Here is a 14,757-nt window from a genome sequence, read left to right on the forward strand (position 1 = left end):
CCATTTAGCAATGCAAGTCTACTTAATACTATGAATTCATTTGAAGAAACTCCTTTTCTTACTGCTATCCCGCTGAATTGTGCATTTATCTGCCTTTTTTTCAACGAATTTTTCTCTGTAATTCGTTTGTAAACGCATGATGCGGTAGTTGGTAGTGTCTACATGCTATTTCTGTAGGAAAATATCATTAAAAAAGTGTATTGTTTAGGCTGCAGAGGTTTATGTCCGCTGCAGTCGCTGCTACAACGCGAAATCGTGTACTCGCGATATACAAAGAAGTTTTAAAACTTGGTAACTTTTGGGATATATTTGTAGATGTTGTCATCAATGTGGTTTAACATTAGAATTCTGTTATAAGGGAGAAACTGGGAAGCTAAAGATGCTCAACAGACGCTGAAGGAACGCAAGGACATTCTGGATGAAGCAAAGCAAACTTTTCGTGAAAACAAACAAGCATGTCATTTCCATTCCATACGTCCTCCTTTGACTGATTTTCTCTTGTTCTAAGATATTAATTTCTAAGGTGACCGATCCAAAACGAATAGCCGATCTGATATTGGAGGCAGAAAAACGAGTTGTTCTTGCTCAACATTATGGAGTTCCGTACGCACGTCCTGACTACCTCCCACCTCAAACAGCTTATAGTTAGTTCTTTAATTGCATTTGGTTTAATTATCACTTATTCCTGTTTTTCTCTTTCTCCTATTGCTTCTCATTTTTCAATTCTGCATAAGATTTTTTTGTAGACGTCAACGCTGCTAACAAACAATTTCACAAAGTGTTGCGAAAGCCCCGAAAGTGAACGAAGCTCTGAAATATATTCCATACACTTCAAATCAGTGGGTTCACTCAGTGTTCACATGTTTACCATATTCTCTTCCACTTAACTTTCTGATTTTATTTTTTAGTTAACCTTTTATAAAGAGGCTTTCTGTTTAAAAAATAGTCAGAATTCGAGCTATATTTAGGTAGCCGTAACATCATTTATTCGTTATTATTTCTCCGGTTCAAAGATATCCGAGGAGGTTTTGAGCGATGTTCTGAACCAATGTTGCCTCGATGAACACTTTTATTCCGATTTTGTTAGATTCGTACTTTGTAATCCATTGTTCGAGAAATATCCAATACGTAAGAGCTACCGCCGTAATCTGTTGAAGCGTGTGATAGATGCGGTGAGTTTTTCTCTTCCATTGTAGTTTTGTTCTTATTTCTTTATTTTTCGTTTGTTGTTTAGATGGAGCAGTGTGGCACCGATGTGTCAGACGAGTTATACACACTTTGTGCATCTTGCATGCTGGACTCGGCGGAGAGTTCATTTCGAATCTTCTTGAATCAAAATCTCGACCAAGTTCTTGTTGTACTCCGAGAGTCAAATCAACAACTATGCTATGGGACTACTGGGCTCTCACTGTGGCAGGTATTCCTCATACAATTTTGGCTTTTATTTCATGTAATATTGTAATTTCAAGTTCTCAGGCTTCCTGTGACTTGTCGAATTTCCTATGTTGTTTCATCGACCTATCCGGCAAAAAGGTGCTCGAGCTGGGTGCAGGATGTGGTTTAGTAGGTGATTTCAGCATTACCTTATATGTACTAATGAGCAATGAAAATAACAGTTTCCCACTTTTTTATGTGACGGTACTTGTTCAAATTTTCCAAAACTTTGTTTTTTAAGGTATTTCGGTAGCAAGAACTTTCCAACAATGTTCTGTTATTCTCTCCGACTATGATCCAAAGGTGCTAAGTCAGCTGGAGTTCAACGTTGACGAAAATATGGACAAGGTTTGTGATACAGCCTTCTGTCTTATTTTTTCTTTATTGCACATTGCTGCGCTTCTTTTTAGGACTGCTCCCAAATTAAAGTCCAGAACCTTGACTGGAGCATGTTTAGCATCGATCAGTTGAGCGAGATTCCAGATGCAGTAGTAGCTGCAGGTTTGTTTCCATCAAATTTGTTTTTTTTCTTCTGACTGTCATTGAATTGGAATTGTTCACCAGATGTTGTTTACGATTGTGCAATTCTTCCTTCCCTTTGTGACGTTCTGAGGAAGTGCCTTTATGCCAAGAAGGGTTGTGTCTCATACGTTGCAGCCACTCTTCGTGATCCTTTAACGTTGAGAGTTTTCAAAGACAAATTAGGTCAGTTTGTACATGAAGTTGTTTCGTCTGCTCTTCGTTCCGAAAGCTGCATACTTCGTTTAAGATGAAGCTGGTCTTCGAGTAAACGATGAAGTGCGTTATCAGTACGGGGCCTTTACCTTCAGCGATGGCTCAAAATTCAAATCTGCATCACTCTTCCCTCACTCATCAAATCTTGATGCTCCTACTATTATATTTGCAATTGTCATAAAGGAAGATCTGTAGTTATTTATACTAGAGTATGCATAGTTTCGATAGTTTAGTGCTAAAATCGAAGCAATTACACTAGTTGATTTTTGTTAACTAATTCCACCTGAATAAACATTGTTCTGAAAGCCGTATTTTACATCTGCTTTACAACAGGTCTGAATATCCACCGCTTCTTGAGGATTGTGTAGATACTTGTTTAAGTTGCGCAAGTGCTTTTTTTTGTTATGAATACGTATGTGCACTCATTAATTCACGTAATGAAGGAATGTCGTGCTCCTCTTCGTCATCTACACAAGTCTCCCGCACAGAAGTAGAGGCAGCATTTGCAATGTGCAATGAAGAACGACCTCACCTTTTGAAACTTTCTGATTTGAAGGTGCGTCGGTGTCGTCTTGTTTTCCTATTAGAGAGAAGAACTTCTCACTCCTGTTATTCTTCTCCAAGTGTAACGTTATGTTGTGGAATATCTACAATTCCAACAGTTTTCCTTCCAGCTAGTTATGCGTGCTCTTGGTTTCGACCCGCGTAACGCTCAAATAGACCGAATGACAATGCGGTTCAGAGAGATGCAAAGAATGAGAGTAGGAGGACATCAGGGCAAGTTGCTAATGCTACTGCTCCAGTGCATTAAAGTACTTGTTGACCACATTATTGCGTTGTAGAAGTTGACCATATGGATGTAGACGAGTTCCTCGAAATTCTCAAAGAAGATGGTGGAGAAAAAGATGAGACTGCCGATGAAATGCGTACTGCCTTCAAACTTTTCGATAAAGAAGGGAAGGGATGGATTACTGCCGAAAATCTTAAGCAGGTAGAAGTGTGAATGACATCTGAATTCTTTTGCAACAAAATACTCATTCAGGTTGCACAAGAGTTAGGAGAGCAACTTAGCGAAGAGGATTTAGAAGAAATGATAAAAGAAGCGAGCCAGGATGCGGAAGGACGAGTAGCGGAGGCGGATTTCTTTGCAATCATGAAGAGAACTTGCCTGTATTAAAAGACTGCCTTTATATTACCCCTATTTTCTTCCTGGTATTTGTTCATAGTCAGATTGAATTCTCAGCAATATTGGACAAAAGTAAGGAGCATATTGTCCCCGCTAAATACATGAACTCTTCAATACTCCACTGTAACTTGGCCAATATTCTCAAAGTTACATCTGTAATCTGCCTCTTCTTTACTCAGTACTATTCTTCATCGATCTTCTCATAACGTTATGTGCATATTGTTAGTACGAGTTCTGTATTTGCTGTCGATCTCTAATTTCCAGTGATTCTCTATTTCTAAGAAATACGTAATGAAAAGTTCTTTTTAAATGATTAAATACAACATGTTTTCAAAGAAAACTCCTTTGAGCAACATTAAAATGTAGCTTGTCAAAAGATGGAACTTATAAACAACATTCTTTACAAGATTTATTTCCCTAATGCATATATAATCTGCTTAATATCATTGAGTGATTTAAGACGGCTAATTCAGTCAAGATCATTTCGTCCTTTGCTGGGCTCCTATTTTCATTTAGCCTGACTATTTTCGTTTCACTGCTAGTGCTAGTGGAACTGAGAATATGCTGTTTGCAAAGATTGAGGTAGAAGAGTAGAGTAGTGTACAAACAGTTAATTGTTGGCTCCACGCACATTATAGAAAAATCATTTATCTACTGACTTCCTTTCGTTACTTTTCAAGAAGCATTCGTGCTGGTCCTCAAACCACGATATGTCGTTGCTGCAAACCTCATTACGTTTAGTGTGTAATTTACGAAAAAAAAAATCATTGATAATGAGGAGTTGAGCATATGAAATCATAAGCTGAGAGTTAATGGGCACAGTTGAAAACTTAGGAATTATTACAAGCAACGACCTAAAGTTGTTGAATTAGCAGCGTGGAGGATGCGAATGATGGCAGTGTTAGAATGAAAGGGATGTGTTTAGAGCCAATGTCATTTAGCTCATAACTGCTATCACTCATATCTACCAGGATCAAAAATCCTTCAATACCCAACACGGGTATCATAGCAAAATTATTGACAGGATTTCATTCAGAGCCCCATCTCGGGCGCCACACTTGTACTGGATCGTGCATGGATTTTTTTCTCACCAACATTTCCAGGTAATGAAAGTTTATATTGGCATTTTTGTTGCACACATATCCCACATAAGCGCCACAGAGAGGAACAGAGGCATCTCTTCTCACCAATGTCCATTCCACCGAGCAATTAAACAGGAACATGTGGTTTCTAGCTTTTTTTTATTGGTAACATTGGAAACTGTGCCTGGGAATGAGTGCACCGTACGCAATCACGAATTCGTCAAACGAATCCGAGGATTGCTGCACTCTTGACGTGAGTTGAAATGAGTATTTGAAGAAGTCCGTTGGTGTCAATGTTTCCATAATCATTTTCGATGATGGAATCCCTTACTTAAATATCTTACGATTCGCCCTTTTTTTTTGTTTCTTGTCCTCAGAGGTGAAACGTGTTTCTTTTCGATGCTTTTCTTTTTTCTTTCGGTTCCTTTGTCTAGTTCTATAAAATCCCGAAGTTGTATACTCCTTTTGATTACAAAGTAATCTCACAACATTCTTTTCTTTGGATGATGATGTGGCAGTAGAACGCTGGTGTGAAGAATGAGAATGCTATTGTATTCCCGCGTGATCCTTCTTGACCATTTCGCAACATATTTTCACAGAAATAGCCAAGCATTGCTTGTTTTGAATGATTTTTCTGCTCGATTTCCTCAAAAAAACAGAAATTGCAATCATATATGCTGTGTACTCTCAGCCTTATTCGTTCCACGCCACCTCCTCCAACTATGACTGCATCGGAGGCTCATAGCGATGCAGAGCAGTCTCCAAAACAGGACGGAAGGTCTGACCAGTCCGACAAAAGTAGTGGCACGATAGAGCAGTCTTCAGAAAAGGGAAATGGAACCGATCATGGCGATGACCAGGACGGAGAGACCCACGTTAGTTCCTTTTCTAATCTATTGTATTTCTGATTTCTTATATCATTGTCACTATTTACATTATCATTTGTTTTTATTAGGTTGCAGTGTTGTATCCCTCAAATTGCCTTTTTTCCATATTTTTTCTGTGATTCAGAAGAAGTTTAGGAGCGCCGAACTGGATCTTGTAAATGGTTCAACGTCCTCAAAGGTTTTGGATTCATCGTCCTTGATGACACTCATGAGGATGTTTTTGTGCATCAGGTACTGGGAGTGTTTTCAATGTTTTATATTGATCATTATTTCCTACTATCTGCAGTCGGAACTCCAAATGGAAGGTTTTCGTAGTTTGGAGGAGGGAGAGCGAGTGGCATTCTACGTGAGAACTCGAAATAGTGGACAACGAGCCGGTGCACTAGAGGCATTTCAGGTTCCGCAATTCTCCTGTGTTTCTATTTGTTCTTTATTTTAATGTGTTTTGTGAGAAAATCATTAGGAAGCTGGATGAAGTATCCTAAAACGTCCGAGACACTTTGGTTCATCGGAAAAGTTGTTTATGGTGCGAGCATTAACGTGTTTGGGTAATTAGGGACCTTGGTAAGATGTGGTTCTGAACAGGCATAGAAATAGTATCTCATTCCTGCTCGGCCAATTCGATATATGGATAAATTTCGTGAAATTTAAGTAGTATTAAAGCATCGGATTTATTTGATGCGTTTTAAAAGCGACATCGATTTCGTGTTGTAAGGACGTTTACTTTTCTGATTTCCAGGACTTTGGTTTGAAAGATTGGGAACTCTGTTCAGGTTGGTCCGGAAGATCAGAACAAGACGCTAGTTGGTAGCAGCATTCGTCCGTTAGGAGCCAAAAAGGATCGTATGATTAGGCAAGTCTGTTCTGTGAGATTTGTTTGAGTTCATTGGTTGTTTTAGTCTTCACATACATGGATGCGATAGTCGGAGCCGGTGCTCTGCCGCCTTCACTTTTGAACGTTTGGGGAAAGGACTTCCTTCACTTTTAAACGGTTGGCGCAATTACTCCCTTCACTTTTGGACGGCTATCAAAAGGACCCCTCCACTTGAGCTGCACCCCATGAGCTGAACCCCCTTCGTCTGAGGAGGGTCCGGCTTCTCCCTGTTGCACCTATGTTCATATATGAGCTAACTATTCAATTCTGTTTTCTCCGGTCATATCTTCGTTAATTCGAACTTCGAAAAACGATTTGATTATGTGGTTTTGAGAGAAGAAGACAACCGAATTGAGAATTCGGACTAATGATATTTATTTGAAGATTGATATATTATTTTCCACACTGCTCTTTTCGATAGAATTCATCTATTGATAATTATCAATTGGGGATTAGGATTAGGGCAAAGTGGTGGATTCCTTCCTATTGGAGACGAAGAGCTTCTTCAATATTGTTCCCGATACATTCATTTTTCAGATGCTACAAATGCGGTCGTTTCGGGAACCATATGGCTCAACGTTGCAGAAAAGTGGAATCTGATCAGAAGGTGCTGCTTTTCTCTTTGTAGTTTTAAAGAGAGAATTCGTACTAGCGACATTATTTGGAGATGGATATATCATTTTCCATACTGTTCTACTCGATAGAGTTTATAGTTGGATTACAACGAAATGAACCACGGTGCAGTTGCGTAACCTGTTGTACGGTGAAGCGTAGCGGTTAGGATCGTGGTGGAACGCTTGCTAGTACCACCCATCGCAGCGGTTCGCGATGGTTCCACCTCGATTCCAACCGTTCTCTCTACCGCTCAGCAGCTTACGCAACGCAATGTCGTTCTGACATGTGAATTTTTTAAATCGAAGAGAAGGATGTTACAGGTCTGTTACGGATGTGGTGCATCAGATCATCTATTTAGTGGTTGTCCAAAAGTAGCTCATCGTACAAAGCGAGGTATTAATGTTTTTTGTCACCGAAAGTTTCTCTATCTCATTCATTTATCATAGGAGGGAACAATGAAGAAGTCCACAGAGAAGCACAAACAGCCCAATAGCTGAATTTGCTGGTTACTTATCGTGAGAATATTCAGTAACATCCTGGATCTTCACTGAAGGCTACTGTTGAACGATCTTCATAATTTTTTTGATGGCAAACTTATTTTTGCCATTGTTCATATCCAAATTCTAATTAGTTACGATCTTCTGTTTTCACAACAACAATCGACTTCTATTTCGTTGGTTCTTTACTCGTCGTAGAGTTTTCTAGTGTTAGTTCCTTTTTGATGTTTCCCTTGCATTTGCTTCTACTCAGGTTATTATATTCATACTACTCAGGAGTCTTCACACAGGTTTCATTCTACCTCAAGCATTGTCTAATTACAATACCTTGTGGCGGTTCTCGTTTACTCGTTGACAGATGTTTGTTATTAGGCGCTGATTGATGTGAAACCTTCTTGAATGTTTGTTGTGCATGTAAATGTAATTTAATCAAAGTATTAAATTGTTCATTTTCACAGGTTTATGATGTTGGACATGAATTTTACGGTGGTATCCTGGGAATATTAATAGGAAGCTCACACAACTAAGTTCATACACTCTTTTGCCTGTCTTGATTGAACATAGAAAAGAAAACTTTTGCTTAACAAGTGAATGACAATATGACTCTAACGCTGTTCCGAGCGATAAATGGAAAATTGTTTGCAGTCGTTGTATTGAATATCCTTAAACGTATAGCATATTTGGTAAAGTGCAAAAATTTGAAAGCGACGAGAGAAATTTTCCACAGAAACACTCGTGTAGGCCTCACATTCATCAGAGATAGTCCCTTTCGCAATGCATACAGTCTAAATAATCCATCTGAGTATTCTTTTAGGCCGCATACCGTGCTTATGAAACTACTAGACTATGAAACTATAATCTATACTAGTGGATTTAAATTACTGGCGGCATAGAATAATTAGCTGTTATTTTCACAAGAACTTCCGTTTGCACTTTTCTGAGTCATGAAAACTTCACCGAAATGAAGAAAATTGATGTTTTCGAAAATGTGTTCTGCCTGTTCTTCTTTGGTTTGAAAGCATTGTTCGCGTATCATGTGCTAATGTGTTTTATTTCGCCTTTTTATGTTTTTGACCTTGAAAATAGCTTCGAAGCTTAGCTGCAGTGTTTTCAAATAGAATTCTAGACACCTGTAAAGGTTTCTGAAGGTGTCGAGGTTACATCAATCTCCTCCTAATACACATGAAAAAATCTTGAGTTTGTGCACATGTGAGACATCGATATAAAACAATAGTTCCGTTGTGCGAATTTCTGCTTTCTTTTCTGGTGAAATCAGCGCTGTCTTTTGTATCCTGGGGTTTTTTTTGCGTCATTGATCCACGTAAACACACGGGAACCTATGTCTTGCGCGTCTGCGGCTCCTTGGCTCCGGTTAGGTGCCCGTTTAGAATAACAGCCGGATGCTCACTGGATTCGCTTATTTATGCAGTGTGTTACTATTCCATTCTACACTATCGCTTCGCTTTTTTTTTGCAGAAAGAATAATCACCTGTTGTGTTGTATTATCCAAGTTTCAATTGTTGCTGTTTCACTGTTGCGATTTTCAACCTTGAAATCTCTCGTCTCTTAACCGGTTGTGCCGCCGCAACCATAATATGTATCTCCTGGAAAGAGTGTGAGCGCTTGTTTGAACTCCGCTCAGATCGATAGAGATTCGGCACTCCGGGTGTTGTTTACGACGTTTTTTTTTGCTAAGCACTGCAATCCATTGAGTGTTCATCTTCATCTCCTTACTGCATCTCATTCTCTTTACTGCGTTAGTTCACTTTTTTTCTTTATTACGAAAAGAAGTGAACAGTTTAAGAGAAACCAGCACAGGTTTTTCTCTGTGTGTGTTTTATTTTTGTGATTTACCTCTTTGTCATTGTTTCAGCAGCACTTCATTATCTCTTCTTGTGACTGTGGATTTCTCGTGCAGGAAGCTTTAATATGATAAGTATGTGGACAGAGATTTCCAAATTCATTCATTTGAATTTTTAGCAGGTCTTCTTAGATGTTGGTAGCGTGACATTCCCAGAGGTTTTTTTTCCTACAGAAAAAATTAGAACGAAATTCTCCATCTCTCATGGCGATCGCGGCAGAGATTACTCATCTTATTGCAATTCCAAGCATGCGACATTTCTTTAGGTGCAGATAGTTTGCTGCAATCTACAATAATAATTAATTTTCGGTTGCGGTAAATAGGCTTCTTACCTGGCTACAGTTAAAATTGACTAGTGATTTGGTACAATTCTTCATTTAAGCTTCATGCTGCTTACCTCAGTGTGCTATGGGATACTTTTGCGTTTTTAATGTCCTTATCATTTTTCTACACCCATCGTTGCTTTTATTTCATAAGCAAGTTGCGTTTCTAGATTGGTTCTCATTGGAACGTTTTTCGTTGTTCTTTCTTTTTTCATTTCCTTAATGTGCTTCAACACGTGCATGTTATGAATAACGACAGTAAATTGCTATTGATTTGTATGAGTCGTTTGCCACATGGTAGACTTTGCAGAGAAAAACGGTAAAAGGTAAAAAAGGTTGCGTCAAATTGCATCAAATCGCATCAAATTGCTGTACAGAACCACCTTTTTTTGATCATTGTGTGAGTATATTCGTAGCTTATATCCGCTTAGATATTTATTTATCTTTTATGTATTAGTTGAAATACTGATCAATCTGTAAAATAGGTTTCTGCAAGCTTGGAATGGAAAGTTCTATTTCAACTTTTATTGGGTCTGAAGTTATGTTCCCCATTAGCTAGTCGTAATGATAACAGTTCCAAGAAAAATCGATTAACAGCTGGTTCTACAATTGTTGCTCATTTTAAAAGTGTGATCATCCTATTCAAAAACTAGCCATACAATCTCCAAGAATTGTGCTGGATTCTAGAAATAGAACTGCTGTTACTAACATCTGTAAATGTTCGAAACAGCCAAAACATATGCTTGCCTGACTGCTGGCATTCCTGGGATTCGTTTGCTTTATTGGAGTTCAGTTCAACTGTAACTTATGTCCCCTGCTTGAAAAACAGGATCTCTCGCAACCGTGCTATCAAATATTTGCTCATCTATGTGTGAATAGGACCATCATTGTGAAAGAAAATTTTTGTAGTTTTTTTTTCTTCTCGAAATTGAGATGAATCACTCCTCATTTCCAATCTCTGGTGGATGGTTGGCTGCTTTCACAGGGTTTGCGCTTCTTTAATGATTTGTGCAGCTGATATCAGCCAGTCGGTACGCTGTAAACTTGGATGCTCGACAGCGTCGCAATGAGGAATGACCCTCGGTTCGCAGCTAGCCATAGCTTCAAGTGTCTGTCGCTTCGCATGTTGAGCAGACATGTGCTTCTTCTAGTTGCTTTCCACATCCACGTTGCTCGCTTATTTTTTTTTTCTTTTTTTTTCCAGGTAGATGCGCTAATGAGGTGCATTTCTTCGTTTTAGAGGATTGGTTACTAGGAGTTTTTATACTAACCCTTCCATTGCGAAGATGGACGGCAGAACGCTTGGGACATTTAGTGCGAAACGCGTATTTCGACATTCCTGGATATATTTACATTAGTTATAATGTTCTCACTTTTAGATATTTTGTCGCCTAGCAACACAGATTGTTTAGCGAAATCCTTCCAGAAAAGCTGAATGAAATGGCCAATGTATTTATTGAATGCTGTTTTTATCAGAATTGTCGTTTTCTTTGGTGTCCAGCTATTAGCTTGTGGACTCTCACTTTATTTTTGCACTTCCAGTTTTGGTGGAAAAATTTTATATTCCCAGTTAACATAAAGAAAATTTAGCAGATAGTACAATAATACTACTTTTAGTTTCTCCTGTGTCGAGTCTTGTATCGAATACTGAGAAACTTCCGGAAAGCATTTTCAGAGAATAATTTCTCGAATCAAGAAGTTACGTTCTCGAGATATACTTTTCTACCTGTTTCTTTGAGATCACCTCAGAATCAGTCAACGGTGGTTTTCATCGAACCCCTCTTCGCTTCGCAGTTTCTATTAGTTTCATTTACAGACACGCAACTTATCCTAGCGTGAATGTGTAATTCTTTCCTCTCTTATTTCATAACACCTTGTTTTTTAAAGGCATCACCTCACAAATCTGAGGTGGTGCAGATTTCAGGTGGAGTATTCGTATACGGGATGGGAGACTACGGAGAGGGAGGTGATTCCGTCCATTTCTTCCTAATTGCCGTAAAAAACAGCTCGGAAGATGTGGCGCGTGCACAGCGCTGGCGCGCTCCAATCGAACCTCGAAAAATGATGCGCAAAACGAATGAAGCCGATCTTCCGGGCCGTTTTTACGGCAATTAGGAAGAAATGGACGGAATCACCCTCCTCTCCGTGGTCTCCATCCTGTAATACAAATCCACCATCCGTTTGCCTTTAAACATACCTATAATAAATAGTGAATACGACCAGATAAATCTATCCTTTCAAAAATGTGTTAGCTGCGCCCTTTGTATCTGCGCATTTTATTCGTGTAAGTTGTCTAGTGCTAATATTTAGCTGCTAATCGCCCAGTTATCGCTGTTACATAGCTGATTGTCGTACATTGAATGTTTAATTTTCTGACTAGCTGAGACGATTATAATGTTTGTACGGGATTCCGTTAGAAAGCACTCATATTTAACACAGACGTATAGCTCTAAATATTTGTTTAGTAGATGATTATTGTCATTTTTTGCTACTCGTTAACCTCTTTGAATATTTTGTCTACTTGTTTTTGTCTCTTGTTTCAGTCGATTGACATAAACGGGTTCTATTTAGCTTCACTTAATGAAAAAAAAACCGCGATAAGTGATCAGTTGGCTTCGCTCATACTTTCTTAGACCAATCTTTGTATGAAGATCCACTGACTGAGAAAATGTATCTGAAGGAATATTTCAATTTCCATTGAATAACATTTAAAAAGGAATCATCCATTTGAGTCTGACGTTAATCGCTATCGCCGTCGCAGTTACGGTTTAGTTCCTTTGTGTTGAGCAGCACCGATCGATTGAACGTCCAGCAGTGACATTCAAAAGTCAGTCACAGAATCACAGCATATTCCATGCAAATCTGAGTTTGAATCATAGAGGAATTCTATCGAAACGTTTTTGCTCGAGTGAATCATTGAGTTCATAAGATCTCCATTTCAGAGAAATAGTTTTTTTTTTCAAATGCAAATCGTTAAAGTTCATCATTTCCGTTCATCTAGCCACATCTGGTGCAATCGTTTATTGATTGTACGAAGTTGTCGTTCAGGGAAATTCCTACTTTCTTTTATGACTGTTCTCGTGCTCGCCATGAGCAAACAGTAAGAATTCAATGTCACATGCGTTTCTTCTCCTCATGTTGCCTTCCTCCCTCTCTTACGACTTTGTGGTAATTAGCTTTGCTTAAACATGATCTAATGGCAATTTCGAACCTTTTTACTTGTCGTTTCTTTTTCGTTTTTTTTTTCTTCTCCAGAAAACATATTTAGTGCTCTTCTTTCTAGCGCCTTAGTTTTTTTCTATAGAGATAACCGCGTTGCAATAAATTCTTATCATAACCAGGATTGCTGTCGCAGTATAACGAATATTTTTGGATAGCTACGTGATATTCTAAAATTGCTACATTTTTGAACACATCAAACATATCTTGAAAAATCATTTTTTCTACCTATTTCTGAATATCGCATTGTGTTTTCCTAACGCGCTCAAAAACTATGTGCATATTGTTGCATTCTCTGGATACTCAGATTTGGAGAAGATATTAAAGCTGAAGACCTCGGTCTTTACGTATTTGGAGTGGATAGAACTATGTGTGGTGTAAAAAACACTCAAGTTATGTACGTATCCTCAAGTATACGTTAGTAAAGTTATGTTAAGTTATGTTTGTTAATTGTTAGTGAACAAATTGAGTCTCGCTGCTATATTTAAACTCTACTAGATGCAAAACTTGCGCGACAGTGGCCAGAAATTAGCGAGCGCCTCACTACCCCAAGTACCCGACTACCATAGGGTTTAGAAATGGTCATTATAACATCATGCATATTTTCGTTCGTTCATGTGGAATACCTCTGCTGATATTTGTTGGTGGTTGACTGCACATACAGTCACCCATGCATTTATAAAGCATTTGGGAACGTTTTGCATGAGGTTATGCAGGGAAGTGAAGCTATTGAGGCGAGCTCGAATAGAAATATGTGGAGGACTGTATTAAACGGAGGACTGTAAAAACAGTGAAAGTTGTGAGAGGAAGTTAGTTTAACGCTAGCCAAAGTGCAAGTGGTCAAATTACAGATAGGATTCGAAACGTAGTTCTCAAGGATGGCAACGAAAACGTGAACCATCCAACAAATCTCAGCAGAGGCTCTAGTTTAATCTACAGTGCATCTCTTTACACTCATGCGACTGACGGAATGCATTTTATGCGCTTCATTTGATTACTCGTAAAGAGTTGCGCAGTCTTGGAGTCTTACATTACGTGCTTTCATCAAACAGTCTTATGGATATGAACGGTTACCACACAGTGCAAATTGAGCCATGTAGGTGCTCTTCGCGTGGAATTGTAGTAAGTGTTTGGCGTTTTCGTTGTCACTTTTTGAATCTACGTCTTGAACCTTATATATTAATGGAGAAAACACAATGTTGGAGATTTTTGGAATTCAAATGTTGAGGATTTTGTTTCGACCATTGTCGTACATATGTATATCGGACAAACTCGTTGGAATGTCGATGCGTAGAGTGTCAAGAACCAATAAGTCCCAGATTTTTTGTTCTCAACAGAATGCTCGTTCACACTAGTTTCCGGGAGTAAAAAAGTTCTTTTGCTGACCCTCATCGCACATCATTGACCGAATTTAAATGGTAGCATATGTCGATGAAAAAATTTATTGCATTACTTGAGACTTTTCATTGTTTTGGTATCTGGTTTTTGGTTTGTAGTGGAAAGTGCAGAACTGTTGTACAGTCCGAGCAGAATAGCAACACAAGTGTATACAGGAATACAGCAGTATGTCGGTGAAAACTTCTGATTTACGGTGCGTTTTGGCGTATTCGGTTATGTGCGAAGTGAAACAATCTATAAGCGCGCTTTCGTGTTTTGACTTTACGTGATCCTTCTATGGTACCGTTGTTATCATTGTGTACATTGTAGCTGATGAGCTAAAAAAGCAACTAACAAAGAGTCACCACAGTGGGATTCTGCGAGGAGATAACGAATTTTTTGACCGTGTTGCTCATAACCGTTATTTTGTACGCTTAAGAATTGTAAGATGTATGCACTAGACGCATAACTGCGGAAAAGGAGGGCTAAAATCCTCCTAAAATCTACTTAAAATCCTCTTGAAGGAACAATTAAACATTTTAACCTTTATTCTCTACAATTATACAAGTGACTGCTCGTTCTCATTCATGCCCTGACACAATATTTTAGTTTAATAATTGTGTTCAGCCCGGTTAGAAAACGCGCGATTTCCATGGTGGCGTCTTAT

The 14,757-nt window shown here is 38.7% G+C and overlaps 3 protein-coding genes across 4 annotated transcripts; all 3 read left to right on the forward strand.

Annotated features, from left to right (window-relative positions):
• Positions 1-221: 221 nt before the first annotated feature.
• Positions 222-2,364, forward strand: RB195_009534 (uncharacterized protein; the record flags this gene model as incomplete). Of its 2 annotated transcripts, XM_064190121.1 has the most annotated exons (12): positions 222-291; positions 359-453; positions 524-644; positions 747-780; positions 809-839; positions 969-1,172; positions 1,235-1,417; positions 1,477-1,567; positions 1,676-1,782; positions 1,845-1,935; positions 1,999-2,139; positions 2,204-2,364. In XM_064190121.1, the coding sequence occupies 12 exons, from the start codon at positions 222-224 to the stop codon at positions 2,362-2,364; spliced, it is 1,329 nt and encodes a 442-aa protein (XP_064047703.1). The 2 variants fall into 2 exon arrangements, with proteins under 2 accessions (XP_064047703.1, XP_064047704.1); XM_064190120.1 differs by lacking the exons at positions 222-291; positions 359-453 and having other exon boundaries at positions 594-644; positions 747-839.
• Positions 2,365-2,614: 250 nt separating this feature from the next.
• Positions 2,615-3,346, forward strand: RB195_009535 (uncharacterized protein; the record flags this gene model as incomplete). Its single annotated transcript, XM_013442902.2, has 4 exons — positions 2,615-2,725; positions 2,844-2,946; positions 3,012-3,160; positions 3,212-3,346. 4 exons carry the CDS (start codon positions 2,615-2,617, stop codon positions 3,344-3,346), a joined length of 498 nt encoding a protein of 165 aa, XP_013298356.2.
• Positions 3,347-5,159: 1,813 nt separating this feature from the next.
• On the forward strand, positions 5,160-7,306 carry RB195_009536 (uncharacterized protein; the record flags this gene model as incomplete). The annotated part of the gene is made up of 7 exons (XM_064190122.1): positions 5,160-5,312; positions 5,460-5,555; positions 5,611-5,721; positions 6,098-6,177; positions 6,736-6,805; positions 7,134-7,206; positions 7,260-7,306. 7 exons carry the CDS (start codon positions 5,160-5,162, stop codon positions 7,304-7,306), a joined length of 630 nt encoding a protein of 209 aa, XP_064047705.1.
• Between the last annotated feature and the right edge of the window lie 7,451 nt (positions 7,307-14,757).

This window comes from Necator americanus, chromosome III (genome assembly GCF_031761385.1).
Source record: "Necator americanus strain Aroian chromosome III, whole genome shotgun sequence".
Classification (NCBI taxonomy): Eukaryota; Metazoa; Nematoda; class Chromadorea; order Rhabditida; family Ancylostomatidae; genus Necator; species Necator americanus.